The 17365-nt window shown below is 40.9% G+C and overlaps 1 protein-coding gene across 5 annotated transcripts in view; it reads left to right on the top strand.

The window, feature by feature from the left end:
* The window catches only part of LOC101935501 (cytosolic phospholipase A2 zeta-like), a 38485-nt gene that overhangs the window by 8334 nt on the left and 12786 nt on the right, over positions 1-17365 (top strand). The window contains exons 4-10 of one of the 5 annotated variants that reach the window (XM_042849405.2): positions 1557-1685; positions 6577-6617; positions 7152-7194; positions 8105-8171; positions 9529-9698; positions 11458-11571; positions 15509-15546. In XM_042849405.2, the coding sequence (XP_042705339.2) occupies positions 1557-1685; positions 6577-6617; positions 7152-7194; positions 8105-8171; positions 9529-9698; positions 11458-11571; positions 15509-15546 (602 nt within the window). Of the gene's footprint in view, positions 1-1556; positions 1686-5499; positions 5632-6567; positions 6618-7151; positions 7195-8104; positions 8172-9528; positions 9699-11457; positions 11572-15508; positions 15547-17365 lie in introns of those variants that run through there. The other 4 variants (XM_065593056.1, XM_065593057.1, XM_065593055.1 and 1 more) reach the window with 4 other exon arrangements.

Raw genomic sequence — 17365 nt, forward strand, 5'->3', positions numbered from 1 at the left:
GGAAGACTCGAGAGATTCCAGAAGACTGGAAAAGGGCAAATATAGTGCCAATCTATAAAAAGGGAAATAAGGACAACCCCAGGAATTACAGAACAGTCAGCTTAACTTCTGTACCTGGAAAGATAATGGAGCAAATAATTAAGCAATCAGTTTGCAAACATCTAGAAGATAATAAGGTGATAAGTAACAGTCAGCATGGATTTGTCAAGAACAAATCATGTCAAACCAACCTGATGGCTTTCTTTGACAAGGTAGTGGATGGGGGTGGGGGGAGGGGAGAGGAAGCGGTAGACGTGGTATATCTTGACTTTAGTAAAGCTTTCGATACTATCTCGCATGACCTTCTCATAAACAAACTAGGGAAATGCAACCTAGATGGAGCTACTATAAGATGGGTGCAAAACTGGTTGGAAAACCATTCCCAGAAAGTGGTTCACAGTGATGCTGGAAGGGCATAATGAGTGGGGTCCCACAAAGATCAGTTCTGGGGCCAGTTCTTTTCGATTTCTTCATCAATGATTTAGATAATGACATAGAGAGTACACTTATAAAGTTTGTGGATGATACCAAGCTGGGAGGGGTTGCAAGTGCTTTGGAGGATAGGATTAAAATTCAAAATGATCTGGACAAACTGGAGAAATGGTCTGAAGTAAATAGGATGAAATTCAATAAGGACAAATGCAAAGTACTCCACTTAGGAAGGAACAATCAGTTGCACACATACAAAATGGGAAATGACTGCCTAGGAAGGAGTACTGCGGTAAGGGATCTGGGGGTCATAGAGGATCACAAGCTAAATATGAGTCAACAGTGTAACGCTGTTGCAAAAAAAGCAAACATCATTCTGGGATGTATTAGCAGAGTGTTGTAAGCAAGACACAAGAAGTAATTCTTCCACTCTACTCCACGCTGATTAGGCCTCAACTGGAGGATTGTGTACAGTTCTGGGTGCCACATTTCAGGAAAGATGTGGACAAATTGGAGAAAGTCCAGAGAAGAGCAACAAAAATGATTAAAGATCTAGAAAACATGACCTATGAGGGAAGATTGAAAAAACTGTGTTTGTTTAATCTGGAAAAGAGAAGACTGAGTGGGGACAGAACAGTTTTTAAGTACATAAAAGGTTGTTACAAGGAGGAGGGAGAAAAAATATTGTTCTTAACCTCTGAGGATAGGAAGCAATGGGCTAAAATTGCAGCAAGGGAGGTTTAGGTTGGACATTAGGAAAAACTTCCTAACTGTCAGGATGGTTAAGCACTGGAATAAATTGCCTAGGGAGGTTGTGGAATCTCCATCATTGTAGATTTTTAAGAGCGGGTTAGACAAACACCTGTAAGGAATTGTCTAGAGATAATACTTAGTCCTGCCATGAGTGCAGGGGACTGGACTAAATGACCTCTCGAGGTCCCTTCCAGTCCTATGATTCTATGATAAGACAAAGGACAGAATAACAAATGAATTGAGAATATCCCTTTATTCCACATTAGGCTATGATAGCTTTTATTATTTGACTGTGGAAGATGTTTAGATAAGATTTCTCACTTCTCCCATTGCAGAATATCCTGGAGTTCACCTTCTATGACAAAGGCATTGTGCTGAGGAGTCATGCTGCCTCCATTCATTTTGATGTGGGGAATATTACCCCCGGGCAGACTTTGAACCACACATTTGTGCTAAATCCCCAGGTGAGATTTTTCTATCCAGTAGGGAAAAGACTAGTGCAGGTAGGATGTGTAATTGATATGTGATGAAGAGGCTGGTAGTTGTACCAGGATTACTTCCCACATTAGGTATGTAGCAAGAGTTGATTTATTAAATATTCCTTTCCAAAATGGAGGATAATGTGGCTAATGAGTCTCAACCTGAGCAGTTGTCCTGGATCACATTTCAGAGATAACACCTAATAATCATGTTCTGCTTTTTATCCAGTATTCCTTTGAAGCACTAGCTCTTAAAGCTTCCACCATAGCCCCATGTTCAAACTCCCCTGTTTGGCTTCCAGGACTCACAATATGACACAAACCCTTAGAAATTATTGGTGATGTTTGATATTGAGTCATTGGTGAAAATTCCTAAGGAAAATATTCAGATTTAAAGTCCATATTGCCTCCACATCCCTCGCCACATTTCTTCATGAAATAGAAGGCAATTGACAAAGTAGGATGTATTGGAGATTTCTTGGGGTGTTTTTTAAAAAAAATCTCTATACTGTCCTTTTTGGGAAACATCAGTTTATGCCTTGTAGGCTGTCAGTGCTTCAGAGGAGGTAGTGGGCACAGAAGGTGACTGTATCAGCTGATATCTAAACTAGGGACTGGTGAACTGATTAACAATGGAGTTGTGCAAAACTCTGCAGTCTTGTTTTGCAGGGGTTCATGTAAATTTTCTTTCAGTTTTGCTCTGTGAGGGATCAGACTCCTTGAGTTCCAGGTTAGAATGAAACTCACCTGAAAACAGTGAATTCTTTGTGGTTTCTATATGAATTCATACATTGGTCCAGGCAGGTTTTACAAACCCAACTTGAGGTTTGGATTTGTAATCAGTGCTCAATTTGGTGGAAGAAGAATGGTGGTACTCTCCCAACCTCCATTCACAATCAACTCTGTGCCCACTTGAGAGACCAGTCTGTTCTTCCCGAGCGAGGAATTGCGGGGGGAATTCAGGGAGACGGAATGCAATAATTCAAGCAGAATTTTCCTAGGAGGGAGAAACAAACACATCTACTCTTGTAAAAACATGCACTTTAAGCGGAACAACCACCACTACTCTACTATACTGGATCCTTACTGACCCAGAGGGATATATGACTTCATTGTCAGCACCACATCCTGCAACATATAGATTTTTCTTAGAGGTCTTCCATCTAAGCACTGATTAGACTTGGATCATATTTTAGCTGGGGAGATCTGAGGTGGCAGGAGTGCAGGCTGTAGAGGGAAGTCAAGGCATGAATATTGGCACAGAAGGCCCATGGTTGGAAATGGCCATTAAGGGTACATATGTGCTCATTATCTTGATGAAGCTGGGTATAATTTTACTTTTTGGAAAAGGTGCTCTAATGGCAGCAGTTTAACACAGAAAGGGGAAGAAGAATGGAAAGAATAAAAATTTAGACTAAATGAGAGGCTACATGTCTTTGTATCAGAAACAGATCAGCTCAGATATCTGTAATGGCCCAGTGTAAAAGATATCTTTGTGAGAAGTTACAGAAGAACGGCCAAACTGGGTCATGCCAATGGTCCATCTAGCCCAGTATCCTGCCTTCCTACAGCGACCAGTGACAGATGCTTCAGACGGAGTGAACAGAACAGGGCAATATATCAAGTGATCCATCCTTGTCATCTAGTCCCAGCTTCAGCCAGGGGGAGTTTAAAAACCCAGAGCATGGGGTTGTGTCCTTGACCATATTGGCTAGTAGCCACTGATTAACTTATCCCCCATTAACTTATCTAATTCTTTTTTGAACCCAGATAAACTTTTGGCCTTCACAACATCTCCTGGCAATGAGTTCCACAGGTTCACTGTGCGTTGCGTGAAGTACTACTTTTGTTTATTCTAAACCTGCTGCCTATTAATTTCATTGGGTGACCCGTAGTTCTTTTGTTATGTGAAGGGGTAAATAACACTTCCTTATTCACTTTCTCCACACCATTCATGATTTTATAGACCTCTGTTATATCGCCCCTAATTTGTCTCTTTTCCAAGCTGAACAGTTTGTCTTTTTACTATCTCCTCATACCGTTAATAATTTTTGTTGTCCTTCTCTGTACTTTTTCCAATTCTAATATATCTTCCTTGAGTTGAGGTGACCAGAACTGGATGCAGTATTTCAGGTGTGGGTATACCATGGATTTATATAGCGGAATTATGATATTTTGTCTTATTATTTATCCTTTTCCTAATAGTCCCTAACATTGTTAGCTTTTTTTGACTGCTGTTGCACATTGAGCAGTTTCAGAGAACTATCCACAATCTTTCTTGAGTAGTCACAGCTAATTGACCCCATCATTTTGTATGTATAGTTGAGATTATGCTTTCCAATGTACGTTACTTTATTTTTGTCAACATTGATTTTCATCTGCTCTTTTGTTGCCCAGTTACCCAGTTTTGTGAGATCTCTTTGTAAGTCTTTGCAGTCAGCTTTGGACTTAACTATCTTGAGCAATTTTGTATTGTCTGCAGACTTTGCCATCTCAGTGTTTTACCCCTTTTTCCAGATCATTGATGAATATGTTGAATAGCAGTAGAGCTGGCCCCAGTACAGCTCCTTGGGGGACCCAGCTATTTACCTCTCTCCACTGTGAAAACTGACCATTTATTCCTACGCTTTGTTTCCTGTCTTTTAACCAGTTACTGATCCATGGGAGGACCTTCTCTCTTATCACATGACTCCTTACTTTGCTTAAGAGCCTTTGGTGAGGGACCTTGTCAAAGGCTTTCTCAAAGTCCATGTATACTATATCCACTGGATCGCCTTTGTCCATATGTTTGTTGACCCTCTCAATGAATTGTGATAAATTGGTGATTTCCCTTTACAAAAGTTGTGTTGGCTCTTCCTCAACATATTATCTTCATCTTTCTGTCTAATAATTCTATTCTTTACTATAGTTTCAACCAATTGGCCTGGTACTGAAGTTAGGCTTACTGGCCTATAATTACAAGGGTTACCTCTGAAGCTTTTTTAAAAAATCGGTGTTAAATTAGCTATCCTCCAGTCATTTGATACAGAGGCTGATTTAAGCAATAGGTTACATACCACAGTTAGTAGCTCTGTAGTTTCATATTTGAATTCCTTCAAAACTCTTGGTTGAATATCATCTGGTCCTGGTGACTTATTACCATTTATCAATTTGTTTCAAAATCTCCTCTATTGACACCTCAATCTGGAAGAGTTCCTCAGATTTGTCACCTAAAAAGAATGGCTCAGGTGTGGGAATCTCCATCACATCCTGGGAAATGAAGACTGGTGCAAAGAATTCATTTATCTTCTCTGCAACAGCCTTGTCTTCCTTGTCTCCTTTAGCACCTCAATCATCTAATGGCCTGTAGCCCAGTGGGCCAGCTTACCTGTATTATATTCATTTATTGTGCTTAGTAGTAATACAAGGAACCTACAGGCTTTTATCCTGTAAGATTTGGCTTTAGTAGATAGTGTGAGGCTTGAGGCCTATAACCTTTGGTATAGATAAGCTTAAGTAACTCATAAGTTATAGGGAACTGAAAGTAGCATGCAAGAGGGGGAATTTTGTCCAGAATACTGACATAAGCCATCCACTGACCCCAGCACAGAACACAGCTGACACCAGCATCCGGAAAGTTCCGGACAGGACCTCTGACCGCAAAGCTGCCATGACAGCAAATTGATGTGTATACTAATAGGGTAACATCATACATATACTAACCTATAGAAAATGGACACCTTAAGGGAAGGAAATACAAATAAGGACCTCTATTGAATATGTATTGGTCATGGCAGTATCAGCATAAGCTACTATAAAAGTAACATCCCAGGGGCAGCAGAATGGTTGGAGAAATGTAGACCTTGGGAGGGGCCAGAATGATGGCTACCGGGGAAGATGAGGATGATGACGGTGATGAGAAAGATAATGGTTAAGTATGAAAGATAAGGGTGTAAGTATGGACGTCCAAATGTACTTTCTGTATTATCTCTATCTGCTTTGTTAAGTTTGTGTGTGTATAATTTTTGCTAAATTATTAATAAATCATATATTTATGTATATAAAGAATTCCTATCATGTGAGTGTTGCACCTGTGCACATCGGGGTTCCCAAATTATATGATGATTTTATAATAATCTTACTGGGCCTGATCTTGGGACAAGAACCTATTAATCCTTAAGTTACATTTATATTTACCCAACTTTGGGTCAGGCTACAGGCCCCACTGATTTTTTGGCAGACTTCCTGCTTCTAATGTATTTCATTTTTTTTTCACAGTTAGTTTTTGTGTGTCATACTAGTCGCTCTTCAAATTCTTTTTTGGTTTTCCTAATTATACTTTTACACTTGATTTGCCAGAGTTTATGCACCTTTCTATTTTTCTCAGTAGGATTTGACTTCCAGTTTTTAAAGGATGCCTTTTTGTCTCTAACTATCTCTTTTACTCTGTTGTTTAGCCATGGTGGCATTTTTTTGACCCTCTTACTGTTTGTTTTTTATTTGGGGTATACATTTAGTATAAACCTCTATTATGGTCTTTTTTAAAAGCTTCCATGCAGTTTGCAGGCATTTCCCTCTTGTGACTGTTCCTTTTAATGTTCATAGCTTCCTTATTTTGTATAGTTCCCCCTTTTTTAAATTAAATGCTACTGTGGGGGTTTTCTTTGGTATTCTTCCCCCCCCTCCCCTGGTCTCCATCCTGGTCAGGCGGTTGGTAGTATATTCCTATTGCTATACTTTTATTATTCAAGCATGGAATTTCTATCCATAGACATTCTATGGATAGAAGTTATCATGGAAGGGGAAAAAAGGACTGGGGTGGATCTGGAGCTATGAAATGTGCTCTCCAATATTCAGCTGACCCATTGTGTGTCTGGTTTCTTTCAAGGAAAAGGAGGGGAAAGAAGAGTTGGATGTGGAATTTTCTCTGGAAGAAAGGTGAGGTACCCACCGGGTGCTGCTAACTGTACATCTAGTTTTGAATTAACCCTTTACAATCCACTGTAGTACTTCTCAGTGCACACATTATGTGAGGGGATGCGATTATATGTGTCAACAAAGCTGCTGCTTCCTCAGTTTGAAGGGGTTGTTGAAGCGCTGCTCCGAGGAAGTCACAATCTTGGTATCCTAGATGTGCCTAGGGCAGGTTAATGCAGCAGGATATTTCACAGTATATATTCCAGTGTTTTGTTGCAGTATGTCTGGGATGACTGGTATCCGGTTCAAATCCTTCCTTCTTGGGTTCTGGCTATCCTGTGACAAGGTGGGAGAATCCAAAGCAGCTGTATAAAACCAAGATGCTATTTCTCCTCTGACAGTGGAAAACTTTTGTCTGACATAAAGGAAGCATTTGCTTCAGTGTCAGGTTATAGATTATAAAAAGCCTATCACAGTTTAGGCCCCAAATGCAGAGAGTTGAGAGAGGTAGGTAAGGAACCCAAACTCATTCATATTATCCCTTCATTTCCACAGCACAGCTCCCCACACTGAGGCCATCACCAATGGAGTTCTAGTGGTGAGTAGAAGATGTGATTTTACTTACCATGCTGGAGGACTGTTATTTGGTGTGGGTTGTGCTGTTGGCAGTGCACTGCTTCCACACTCCCCTTTCATTCTCTCAAATCAGAGAGACTATCTCTTTGCTGCGAATGTAGTGATGTCTCCCACTTCCCCACAGTGTGTCAGCTGGGTATGTACCTGGGACTTTAAGTACCACAGAAGAGACCTCAACCTCATGAGCTAGAGAATAACTCCATTAGTTATAGAATAGTTAAAGAATAACTCCATTACTGGTTGCAGTAGTAGGCTGTTATACTCTAATGGACCTACCAGTAAAGAATGACATGACCCACTTTTTCCATATGTTACACTGTCACCTGCAAGCATTACTTGAAATTGCTGTGTCTGGCAGAGGAGTGATCATTTTCATTGCAGAGTGTTTGCTGTGGGGCAGATTTTGAAAAGCTGTGTTTCTGGAGAATGTGTGTGTGGTGGCGGGAGTATTTTGGACCTCTCCCAGTGCTGAGGTACACATTGCTTTCCATAGAAGATGATAGTGGTACATCTGTCTCTTCACATCCCTGCATTCCCATTCCTGTGCCCCTTAATAACAAATGATTTTAGGAGCCAATCTCTCCAGGCCAGTTTTATTTGGCACTGGTTTAGGTCAGAAGCAACCAGGAATAAGAAGTTGGAGGAAGGTGCTCAAGCCATAGAGTCATTCTGAGCACTGCAACGAGAGTCTTGCTGAGGAGGAATGATCTTCTGGATGCAGGAACAAATTTGTCTTGAACTGACCTTAGTTTTGTCCTTGGATTAATCATCTAGCAACTTCTCATCATAGAAACTAGCATTAGCATCCGTGAGGAAATGAACACAATTTCTTAGTCAGAGTTAAGTTCTCACAGCCCATTCTTTTCACATAGGCTCATCCCTGCCTGTGTGTTCAAGGCTCCATCAATAAAAGTGAGAAGACCAAATGGATAATACAGGGTAGGTCTTGTCAGAGACATAGCAATTTCCTGCAATAGCCTTGAAAAACCTTATTGAATTAAGTTAAGTATCTTTGGAGTCCATTGTGTTAAATGCAAAGGTTATGTATTATTGTGGGCCTTTGTCTGCTGATCACCTTTTCCATGAGGCCAGGATCAAAGGCCCAAGCTGTGTAAAGGAAAAACTGAGCTATTCATGGCTGTTATGAACTTGTGGTCACAGATAAACCCCTTTGTGGGGTTTGAAGGACTGACTAGTAACAGAGCTCTTTCTGGAGTTGAGGGGTGATCTCTGGCAAGTTTATTAGCATTAGCATGCATATAGGTTCCTTTATTGTTTTTAATATGTTTTCTCTGTAATATTTCACCTTAAGAATAAATGTGCTTGCTTACAAAGAGCTGTGGGGTAACTTAAAACTGCTGGCAATTACATCTATTCATACCCTTTAAAGAGAAAGCTAAGTGCAGATGCTAGCCTGTTTATGGAGTCTGGCTTTCTGGGGATATCACAGTGTAGGCAGGGAACTACAGTCCTTGAAACACTCTGATCCAGAGGGAGAGAAATGTGGTCTCTGCCCAAGAGAGGATAGTTGAGGATCTGGGAGCCTAGCATGGGTGCACTCAAGGGACTGCGAGGGGGGAATACAGGTGCAGTTGCCCTGAACTGTGATGGATATATCCTTCCTTTGACATATACATCCAATTCAGGAGTTAAGTGGCAGAGGATATGGTGAGGAACTGCACTTCCCCTTGTTATGGAGTTGTATAAAAAACATTGATATGGGCTTAACAGGACCTTTGGGACCTTAACAGGACCATTTGTTCACCTGGCTGACAAAGGGCAGATACTGACATTCCTACAAAAGGGGGATTGTGAGGATGACAGCTGGGGCAAACAAGGATAATTCTTTAGGTATTCTGTAAAATAACACTACCCCCTCACTGCCAAAATCCATCCAAACAAAATTCCCATTTTTCACTTAATGCAGTCCCTCAATGCTATCTGCAGTGCTGGGGGCACAGCTAACACACCTCCGCTGCCACCATATCTGTATTCGGTTGGATGAGCAGAACCCACCTGGAAAACAGGAAACCCATCTTAATGTTACAAGGGTTCATATGTAGGTTTGACAGCTGGAGATGATCAGCAGAGAAGCATTGCAGGCAGGGTGTTGGGGAATCAATGTGGAATCTGTTCTGGAGGATGTGAGAAGTTCTGGCATCTGGGAGGGGATTCTTGTTGAGGCATTAGTCACTTGAGGAGAGTTGATTGCAATCTAAAGTAGTATATTAGGGATTTCCTTTTCTGTCTTTATGCTCTTAATTGTGTGGACTGAATCTTTCATTTCCTTATTCAGAGAACTGTCAAGTCAAGTTGTCTGTGCCAGGGGCCTTTGAGAATCGGTCATCCACTTTCTGCAGTGCTGATTCAGAAGAGAGAAGGAAGATCCCATTTCTCTTCCACGTAGACAGAGAAATCTGCCCAGAGATGCACTTGGAGCTGCTGCAAACGACAACTGTCCTAGAGGTGAGAAACAGCATTTGCCAGAGGCTTAATCCACTAGCCAGGCAAATCTATTCTGAAGCCAGGTCCTCGGCTCCTGAAAATGACACTTGGGTCCTGACTTCCGTTCCATTCATAATAATTACATGTACTACCCCAGTTGGACAAGTAGTGTTAGAGGCAAAGTTGACATAGCTCTTAAACCTGTTGATGAAAATAAGTTCATTATGTTAAAATAATAACTATTTATATTAATTCTTGGATGTGAGAATACACAACAAATAATTATAGGGTGGGGCTGGCAGTGCCGACTATTGTTAAGAGGGCCCAGCACTTCCCATAATAAGATGCTGTTTATTTGCTTATAACTTTACCAAACTTTAAATTGGAAAATTTCAGCCAAAATGATTGAGCTGTTTCTGAGAATGTGCCTAGGGAAAAAGACATTGTTTTGCCCATGTTTAAAAAAAACCCAACAACCCACCAGGGTGACCCTTTCTTTGAGAAGCTCTAGCACCCCTGTTCCTTGGAGCAGGGACTTGAAATTTGGCAGGAGGGTGGTATTTGTGTCAGGCATATTTCTTTCACCATCCCTATGAAAATCGGCCCAAATTTGGCCAATTTAGTAGCTTTCAATGCAGTACAAACTGCATTGAAAAATTGCAGTTTGTACATGGTCAGTAGAGAAATGCTAGAACTTTGTAGCTGAATTCCCTGAGAATTCCATCCACATTGGGCATGCCCCACCTTGGAGCTAAGCAGAACATCTCTGCAATTGCAGACTGTGCTGGGGCCAGACACTGGAAGTGGGAGCAAGGGAGCCTGTCTCTCCTGGGCTCTCAATGGCCCTCCTGCTGACGCCTAGGGAATGTGGAGGAGGAAGCTACCTTACTCAAATTTAGAGGGGACAAGAGCTGTACTGGGTGGGGGGGGGGGTGGGGTAGGCGGGGTAGTGGACTGGAACAAGGAGCCTAGGGGATGAACTGGGACTGAAGGCTGAAAGGAGGGAAACTATGAGTGGGATGGAATGGGACTGGCTGGGCTAGTAGAGTGGGAGCTAGGGAGGGAACAGATGGGACTGAGAGCCAGTGGTTGGGCTTGGGAAACTGAGTTTGGATGAAGAGTTGTGGGGAGATTTTGACTAGAACAGATCTGACAAGGAGCTGGAGTGGAGGAGAACTGGGACTATCTAGGCAAAGAGATTGGCGCATGGAGCCAGAGTGTGGGGGAAGGGGAGGTGCTGACATGAGCCACATAGATTTATTAAACGTTAAAAAGGGCATAGTCAAACTCCTATTAAAGTCAAAGGAAAGAGGACTATTGATTTCAGTGGAAATAGGATTGGGCCTTCATGTACTACCATGTATCCAGGTTCAAAGGACAAGTTTATTTAGTTGCTGGTCTTTGGGAATGTTTCTGTATAATGGTCCACTTGTGTGAACTGGGTAGGTCAGAATTGTTTATGTAACTTTAGCTTGTAATTTTTAACTTTTCAAAGTTAGTGATATTTTAAGGAGATATTATCAGTACATCTTTTCCTGAATTGCATGTCTCGATCTGAACTGTGACATAATAAAGTTTTTGTTATTGGATAATTAAACCACCAGCCATTTTTACTCATTTGAACAGCGTACATACGGTTTTCTATTAGTCAATAGCACATAGTTGAGTAGTATGTTTTTATAACAAGTGTACAGCACCTTGAGTGATGGAAGGATGCTTCTATAAATATATAGAAATAGTTACTTTTCTCTGTATGTAAACCAAGCATTTTAATTCCTAGGAGGGATGGAGTGAGGATCTGAAAATGCACACTGCACGCTTAGGGACGGGAACAATCCCTCTTGCAACACTTCCTCTTGGACAGGAAGTTGAAATTAGCATTCCACTAGGAAAGGTAATAGTCTCTCTTTCTATGCACAGGTTTTTTGGGGGCATGGAAATGGTGGACTAAGTTAAGCTTTGTGCTTTTAAGCTCTATGTTGTGTTTTTGTTACTGTTAGCGTTGGTTTTTTAAAGTCAGAAGGATTTGGGGACATAAACTGTTTTTTACAATGTGTTTATATAGCACCCTAGTATAGCAATGCCTGGATCTGACTGGAGCAGCTATGTGCTACAATAAGAGGGAAGAGAAAGGGATGCATGAGTCAGAGATAAGGAATGGAGGAAGGGGAATATTGAAGGAGGAGAGGCTTTTGATTGAGAATAAAGGGAGATAAGGAGAAAGTTGGTTGTTAGAGCAAATAAGGAATGTAAAGGGGATAATCAGAGGGGGACAATATTATAATGGAAGTGAAGGGTAGGAGTGAATGAGGGGGCTGATAGGGATAAGCCTACCACTATCTCTCCCTTTGTGCCTTTCATTTTCCCTTTACTAATTACCCCGTCCTCTCACACTTACCTGACCTTCGGTTTGGAATTGGGTTTGGCTCAGAAATCCTATCCACTTTGGCTTGTCTGATAGGTTGCTAGAGAGAAGACATGTGCTCTGCTAAATTTTCTGGATTCAACTGTGGAAGCCCATGGTAACTAACCCCTTATATACTGTCTGTCTCTCCTAATGAGCACTCACTCGCATGTTATTGCTGCCTCACAGTAAAGTTGGAGCGGTTATCTCTCAAATGTGGTAAATAGGAGGAAAGAGTGAAATCTTGTCTACAATTCATGGGTTAATTTAAAGCATTGAATAAAACAAGCAAAACTGTGTATAAATTCATTGAGCCCTGTTTTTTCCCCTGTTCAGTTCAGCATTTTCTCTGTCTGGTCTTGCTAGTCAAGGACCTCTTTATGGAGCTGGGAAGAAATGAGATGTCCATGTTGACTTGAGACGAGCAATCACAAGAAGTATTTTGCATGCCCATGGACTCTGGAAGAGAGAGCTGGTATTGCTCTTGCTAGCCCTGTTCCTCTCTTGAGAGGAGGAGACAGAGGCTAGTGTTGGGTGAGCACAGATCTGGCAGCTCAGCAACTAAACCTGCTTCTCCCTCTGTCGATCTGGCTGTGGCTTGTCTCATGTTTCCATTCTCTTACTCTCTCCCTCCTCCAGGCCCTTGGCTTTTTTTGCATCTACATAGGCAATCAAGTCAAGCATATTAGTTTAAATGTCTTAACCATTCAATAGCTGAGGGAAGGGCACTATGCAAATCCATGCAGGAACCAGGCAGCCCTTGCTGATGGGTGTATCCCGCAGCTTTGTTGTCTACATCTTCTCACTGGCCGCAGTGGCAAAGTGGGAAGTCACAAAGGCCCCCCTTAGAGTCATTAGTAGAATATCTTATCACTCCACATCTGAAGAGATTGAGCTTTACCCAAAGGTAGTGTGCAAGGTCAAACACAGGGGTTTGTTGGATCTGTCACAAGATATGTACTGACTATGTTTTTGTGCTTATAATCTTTATGGTTACATTGATGGGTTTTCTCATCACACAGTGTTGTGTCATCTTCAGTGAACTGTTAGGAGGAGCCTCCAGAATTTTACGTCACACAAGCTGTGATGTCCAAAAACCTCTATTATATAAACTTTCATGTTCAACACCTTCTGCCGTGTTGACTCACATGCTGAAGACGGGATTATGTGAATGAACTAAATTAGCTCTTTTTGTTAAAATTTGTCAAAATCCATGTATTTATTGTCCTAGCCAGCATTCCAGTTACCAAAAACGGTCATGTTCTTGCTATATGTGGATTTTTATGATTCTGTAGGTATTGGTAGTTCACAAAAATGGTTTACAAAAAAGTTGAAAATCCAACCCTGAAAATCTTGAAAAAGTGATTATTATAACACACAGTAACTTCACAAACTCGTTAACACCTTAAAAACTCTCTAAGTTTTAAAAAAATGCTAAATTTTGTAATTTTTAAATTTTCCTTAAAAAAAATTGAAATTGGAGAAAATATTAACACTTAATGTGGCCAATTAAAAGGAAAATCCTTATGCTACTTTTAACTTCTGGCAGAACCTCCATAATCTGGCTTCAGGTTTGCTCCAGATAAGTATCCTCATACCATCTGATTTCAAATCCTATACGTTTGTACAATGAGCATTCAGACCAAACATCCTACACTGAAATACATTTGTATTATCTATTATTGCAGTAGTTCCCAGAGGGCCCAGCCGGGAATGCTCACCATTGTGCTGGGTTGCTGTACCAGCGTATACAAAGAGGTGTTTACAATATGGTCTGCCACTTATGCACTAGTTTACACAATAGTTAATTTCACTTCCCCAAATTGAGAGAGAATCCTTCCCCTTATCAGGCTTTGCGGTATACCGAACTGACCAAAGTTTATTTGCTCAGATCAAAGGTTATGCTAGATGTCTGCTAATGCCTTCCCAAAACAAGTGGCTTCTCTCCTAGCCAGCTTGCGTTACTTATAGTAACTTTAAAATTTTTACTAATTTATTTAATAATTCAAATTGATGTCAGATCATTAAATCTCTAAAGACTGAACTTTCTACAGTGACAGGTTCTGTGTTCAATTTGCACTTTTAGAGGAGATGTACATGTGACCCGGTGTGATTAGGACAACCCTCACTGGAAATGTCAAGGACAGGGCAGGCTGCAAAAGGGAGAGCAGACACTCCCCAAACTGGTGGTTCGTTAACACTGAAGTTAAACTTACCAACCAGTCACAAACTGTGCTTCTGATTCCCCATACTGGTTATCAAGAAGCTAAAAAAGAAATCACACAGCCCCCTTTATGTGGAAAATACAGTATTTTCCACAAACATGCATCTGATGAAGAGGGTATTAGCCCATGAAAGCTTATGCCCAAATAAATTTGTTAGTCTCTAAGGTGGCATAAGTACTCCTCGTTGATTTTGCTGATACAGACTAACATGGCTACCACTCTGAAACCTAAAACTAAAGGTTTATTTTAAAGAAAAAAGAAAGAACAGGAAGAGACTTGTTAAACGATAAAGTGCTCAGATACACCCAGAGACTTCAAAGTCCATATATCAGGTTCTTAGTAGTATTGGTGAGATGGCTGGCTTGAAAATCCCTCTGGAACACATCCACAGCTTGGATGGGTCATTCAGTCCTTTGTTCAGAGCTTCAGTTTGTAGAAAAGTTACTCCAGAGGTAAGAAGCAGGATTGAAGACAAAAAGCAGATGATGCAGCTGCCCTTTATATTCCTATTGCTATGTGGCTTGTATTTTGTGTCCCAAACACAAGCTTCACAGCCCATGGGCATGGAAAAGCCTTAAAGCCTCTGTCCATAGGTATGCCCCTACAAGTCCTGCTGACTCATGAGGTGTATTCCCTGGCTCCTTTCAGTGGATACATTGTACAAGTGATGACCCGTGATGGGCCATCGAACAGGCTAAGCAGTGCTGATGCCAATCTGTCTGGGGGTGTCACCCAGAAACAAAGCACAAGTTTGGAAATACCCTACATATCTATAACTCATAATAAAAGGTGATACAAACATATAAACAAAATTATCATACTTGGCAAATGGTAACATTTTGGCAGATACCTCACACAGCGTATCTGGTCAGATTCCTTGCAATTCTATAATATTGGTATCAACAATATCATAGTGTCCCACATATTCTATACATTGTCACAGTACACCACTGTTCCTTTATGGTGACTTTATTGCTAGCTTTTCTTGTTTTCTTAATTACAATAAAGCTCCCTCTGACTAAAGCATATATTTGTTCTTTGTGTATGGTGAAAACATAACATGGCCTGTCTTTGAGTTGGCTTTACTTCTGGATAGATCTTGTATAATTACTTTACGATAAGCTGTGGGAATTCTTTATGGCTTATGGGTGAGACCGTCTGTAAAACTATCCTTTGGTTCAGGATTGTTCCTTCTTTTCCAGGGGCAAGGTGTGGATCTGACTGTGAAGGTTGAAGAGAGGTGCGTCAGATACCAGAAATTCCTAAAAGAACATATGATAAGCAAATACTGTTCTCATTTATAAACTATCTTGGTAACTGTTTTACCTATCTCAGTCACACTTACGGTTCATTTTACTTGACTGTCTCAAATGAAAAAGGTTCCTAGTGTAGAGGGTTTTTTCTTCTGTTGTATCAGTTCACTGTAACTTTGCTGTAGAATCAGTTTTCCTTGTATTTGAAACTTATTGCGTCTGTGGGCTCAGAAAAAGAACTGAAACTATAAACTTGGGGCTGAGTGCTGAAGAGTTGCTTACGGAAGTCAAATCTGAAAAATTTCAGAGTGGTAGCTGTGTTAGGCTGTATCAGCAAAAACAACAAGGAGTCCTTGTGGCACCTTAGAGACTAACAAATTTATTTGTGCATAAGCTTTTGTGGGCTAAAACCCACTTCATCAGATGCATGGAGTGAAAAATACTGTAAGCAGTATATATATACAGCACATGAAAAGGTGGGAGTTGCCTTACCAAGTGGGGGGTCAGTGCTAATGAGGTCAATTAAATTAAGGTGGAAGTGGCCTATTCTCAACAGTTGACAAGAAAGGGTGACTAGCAAGAGAGTGAAAATTACTTTTGTAGTGCTAACGAGGGCAATGCAATCAAAGTGGATGTCACCCATTTCCATCAGTTGACAAGAAGGTGTGAGTATCAGTAGAGGGAGAATTACTTTTAGTAGTAACCCAGCCACTTCCAGTCATTATTGAGGCCTAATTTGATGGTGTCCAGTTTGCAAATTAATTCCAGTTCTGCAATTTATCATTGAAGTCTGATTTTGAAGTTTTTTTATTGAAGAATTGTCACTTTTAAGTCTGTTATTGAGTGTCCAGGGAGATTAAAGTGCTCTCCTACTGGTTTTTGAATGTTACAATTCTTGATGTCTGATTTGAGTCCATTTATTCTTTTGTGTAGAGACTGTCCGGTTTGGCCAATGTACATGGCAGAAGGGCATTGGTGGCACATGATAGCATATATTACATTGGTAGATGTGCAGGTGAATGAGCCACTGATGGTGTGGCTGATATGGTTAGGTCCTATGATGGTGTCCCTTGAATAGATATGCGGACAGAGTTGGCAACAGGGTTTGTTGCAGGGATTGGTTCCTGGGTTAGTGTTTTTGTGTGGTGTGTAGTTGCCGGTGAGTATTTGCTTCAGGTTGGGGGGCTGTCTGTAAGTGAGGACTGGCCTGTTTCCCAAGGTCTGTGAGAGTGAGGGATCATCCTTCAGGATAGGTTGTAGATCCTTGATGATGCACTGGAGAGGTTTTAGTTGAGGGCTGTAGGTTACAGCTAGTGGCGTTCTGTTACTTTCTTTGTTGGGCCTGTCCTTTAGTAAGTGACTTCTGGGTACCCTTCTGGCTCTGTCAATCTGTTTCTTCACTTCAGCAGTTGGGTACTGTACTTTTAAGAATGCTTGATAGAGATCCTGTAGGTTTTTGTCTCTGTCTGAGAGATTGGAGCAAATGCGGTTGTATCTTAGAGCTTGGCTGTAGACAATGGATTGTGTGATGTGGTCTGGATGAAAGCTGCTTCAAATGGTAATATGTGAACTCATCCATAAACTAATGCATGTATGAGCATGGGCAGGAGAGCTAGCACTCAGTTCCAACCTGTACAATGTATGTCATTATTGGTAGATTATATTTTTTTCAAAGTATAGCTGATTCCTGTTTAAGGCATGGTCTGGTATAAACCACACATCATGTCATTAATACACATTTAAAATATTTTCAATCTGCTGAATGTTTAGGACTTTCCTCTAACCAGATTTTATATCTGCCTTTTT

Source organism: Chrysemys picta, chromosome 4 (assembly GCF_011386835.1).
Source record: "Chrysemys picta bellii isolate R12L10 chromosome 4, ASM1138683v2, whole genome shotgun sequence".
Lineage (NCBI taxonomy): Eukaryota > Metazoa > Chordata > Testudines > Emydidae > Chrysemys > Chrysemys picta.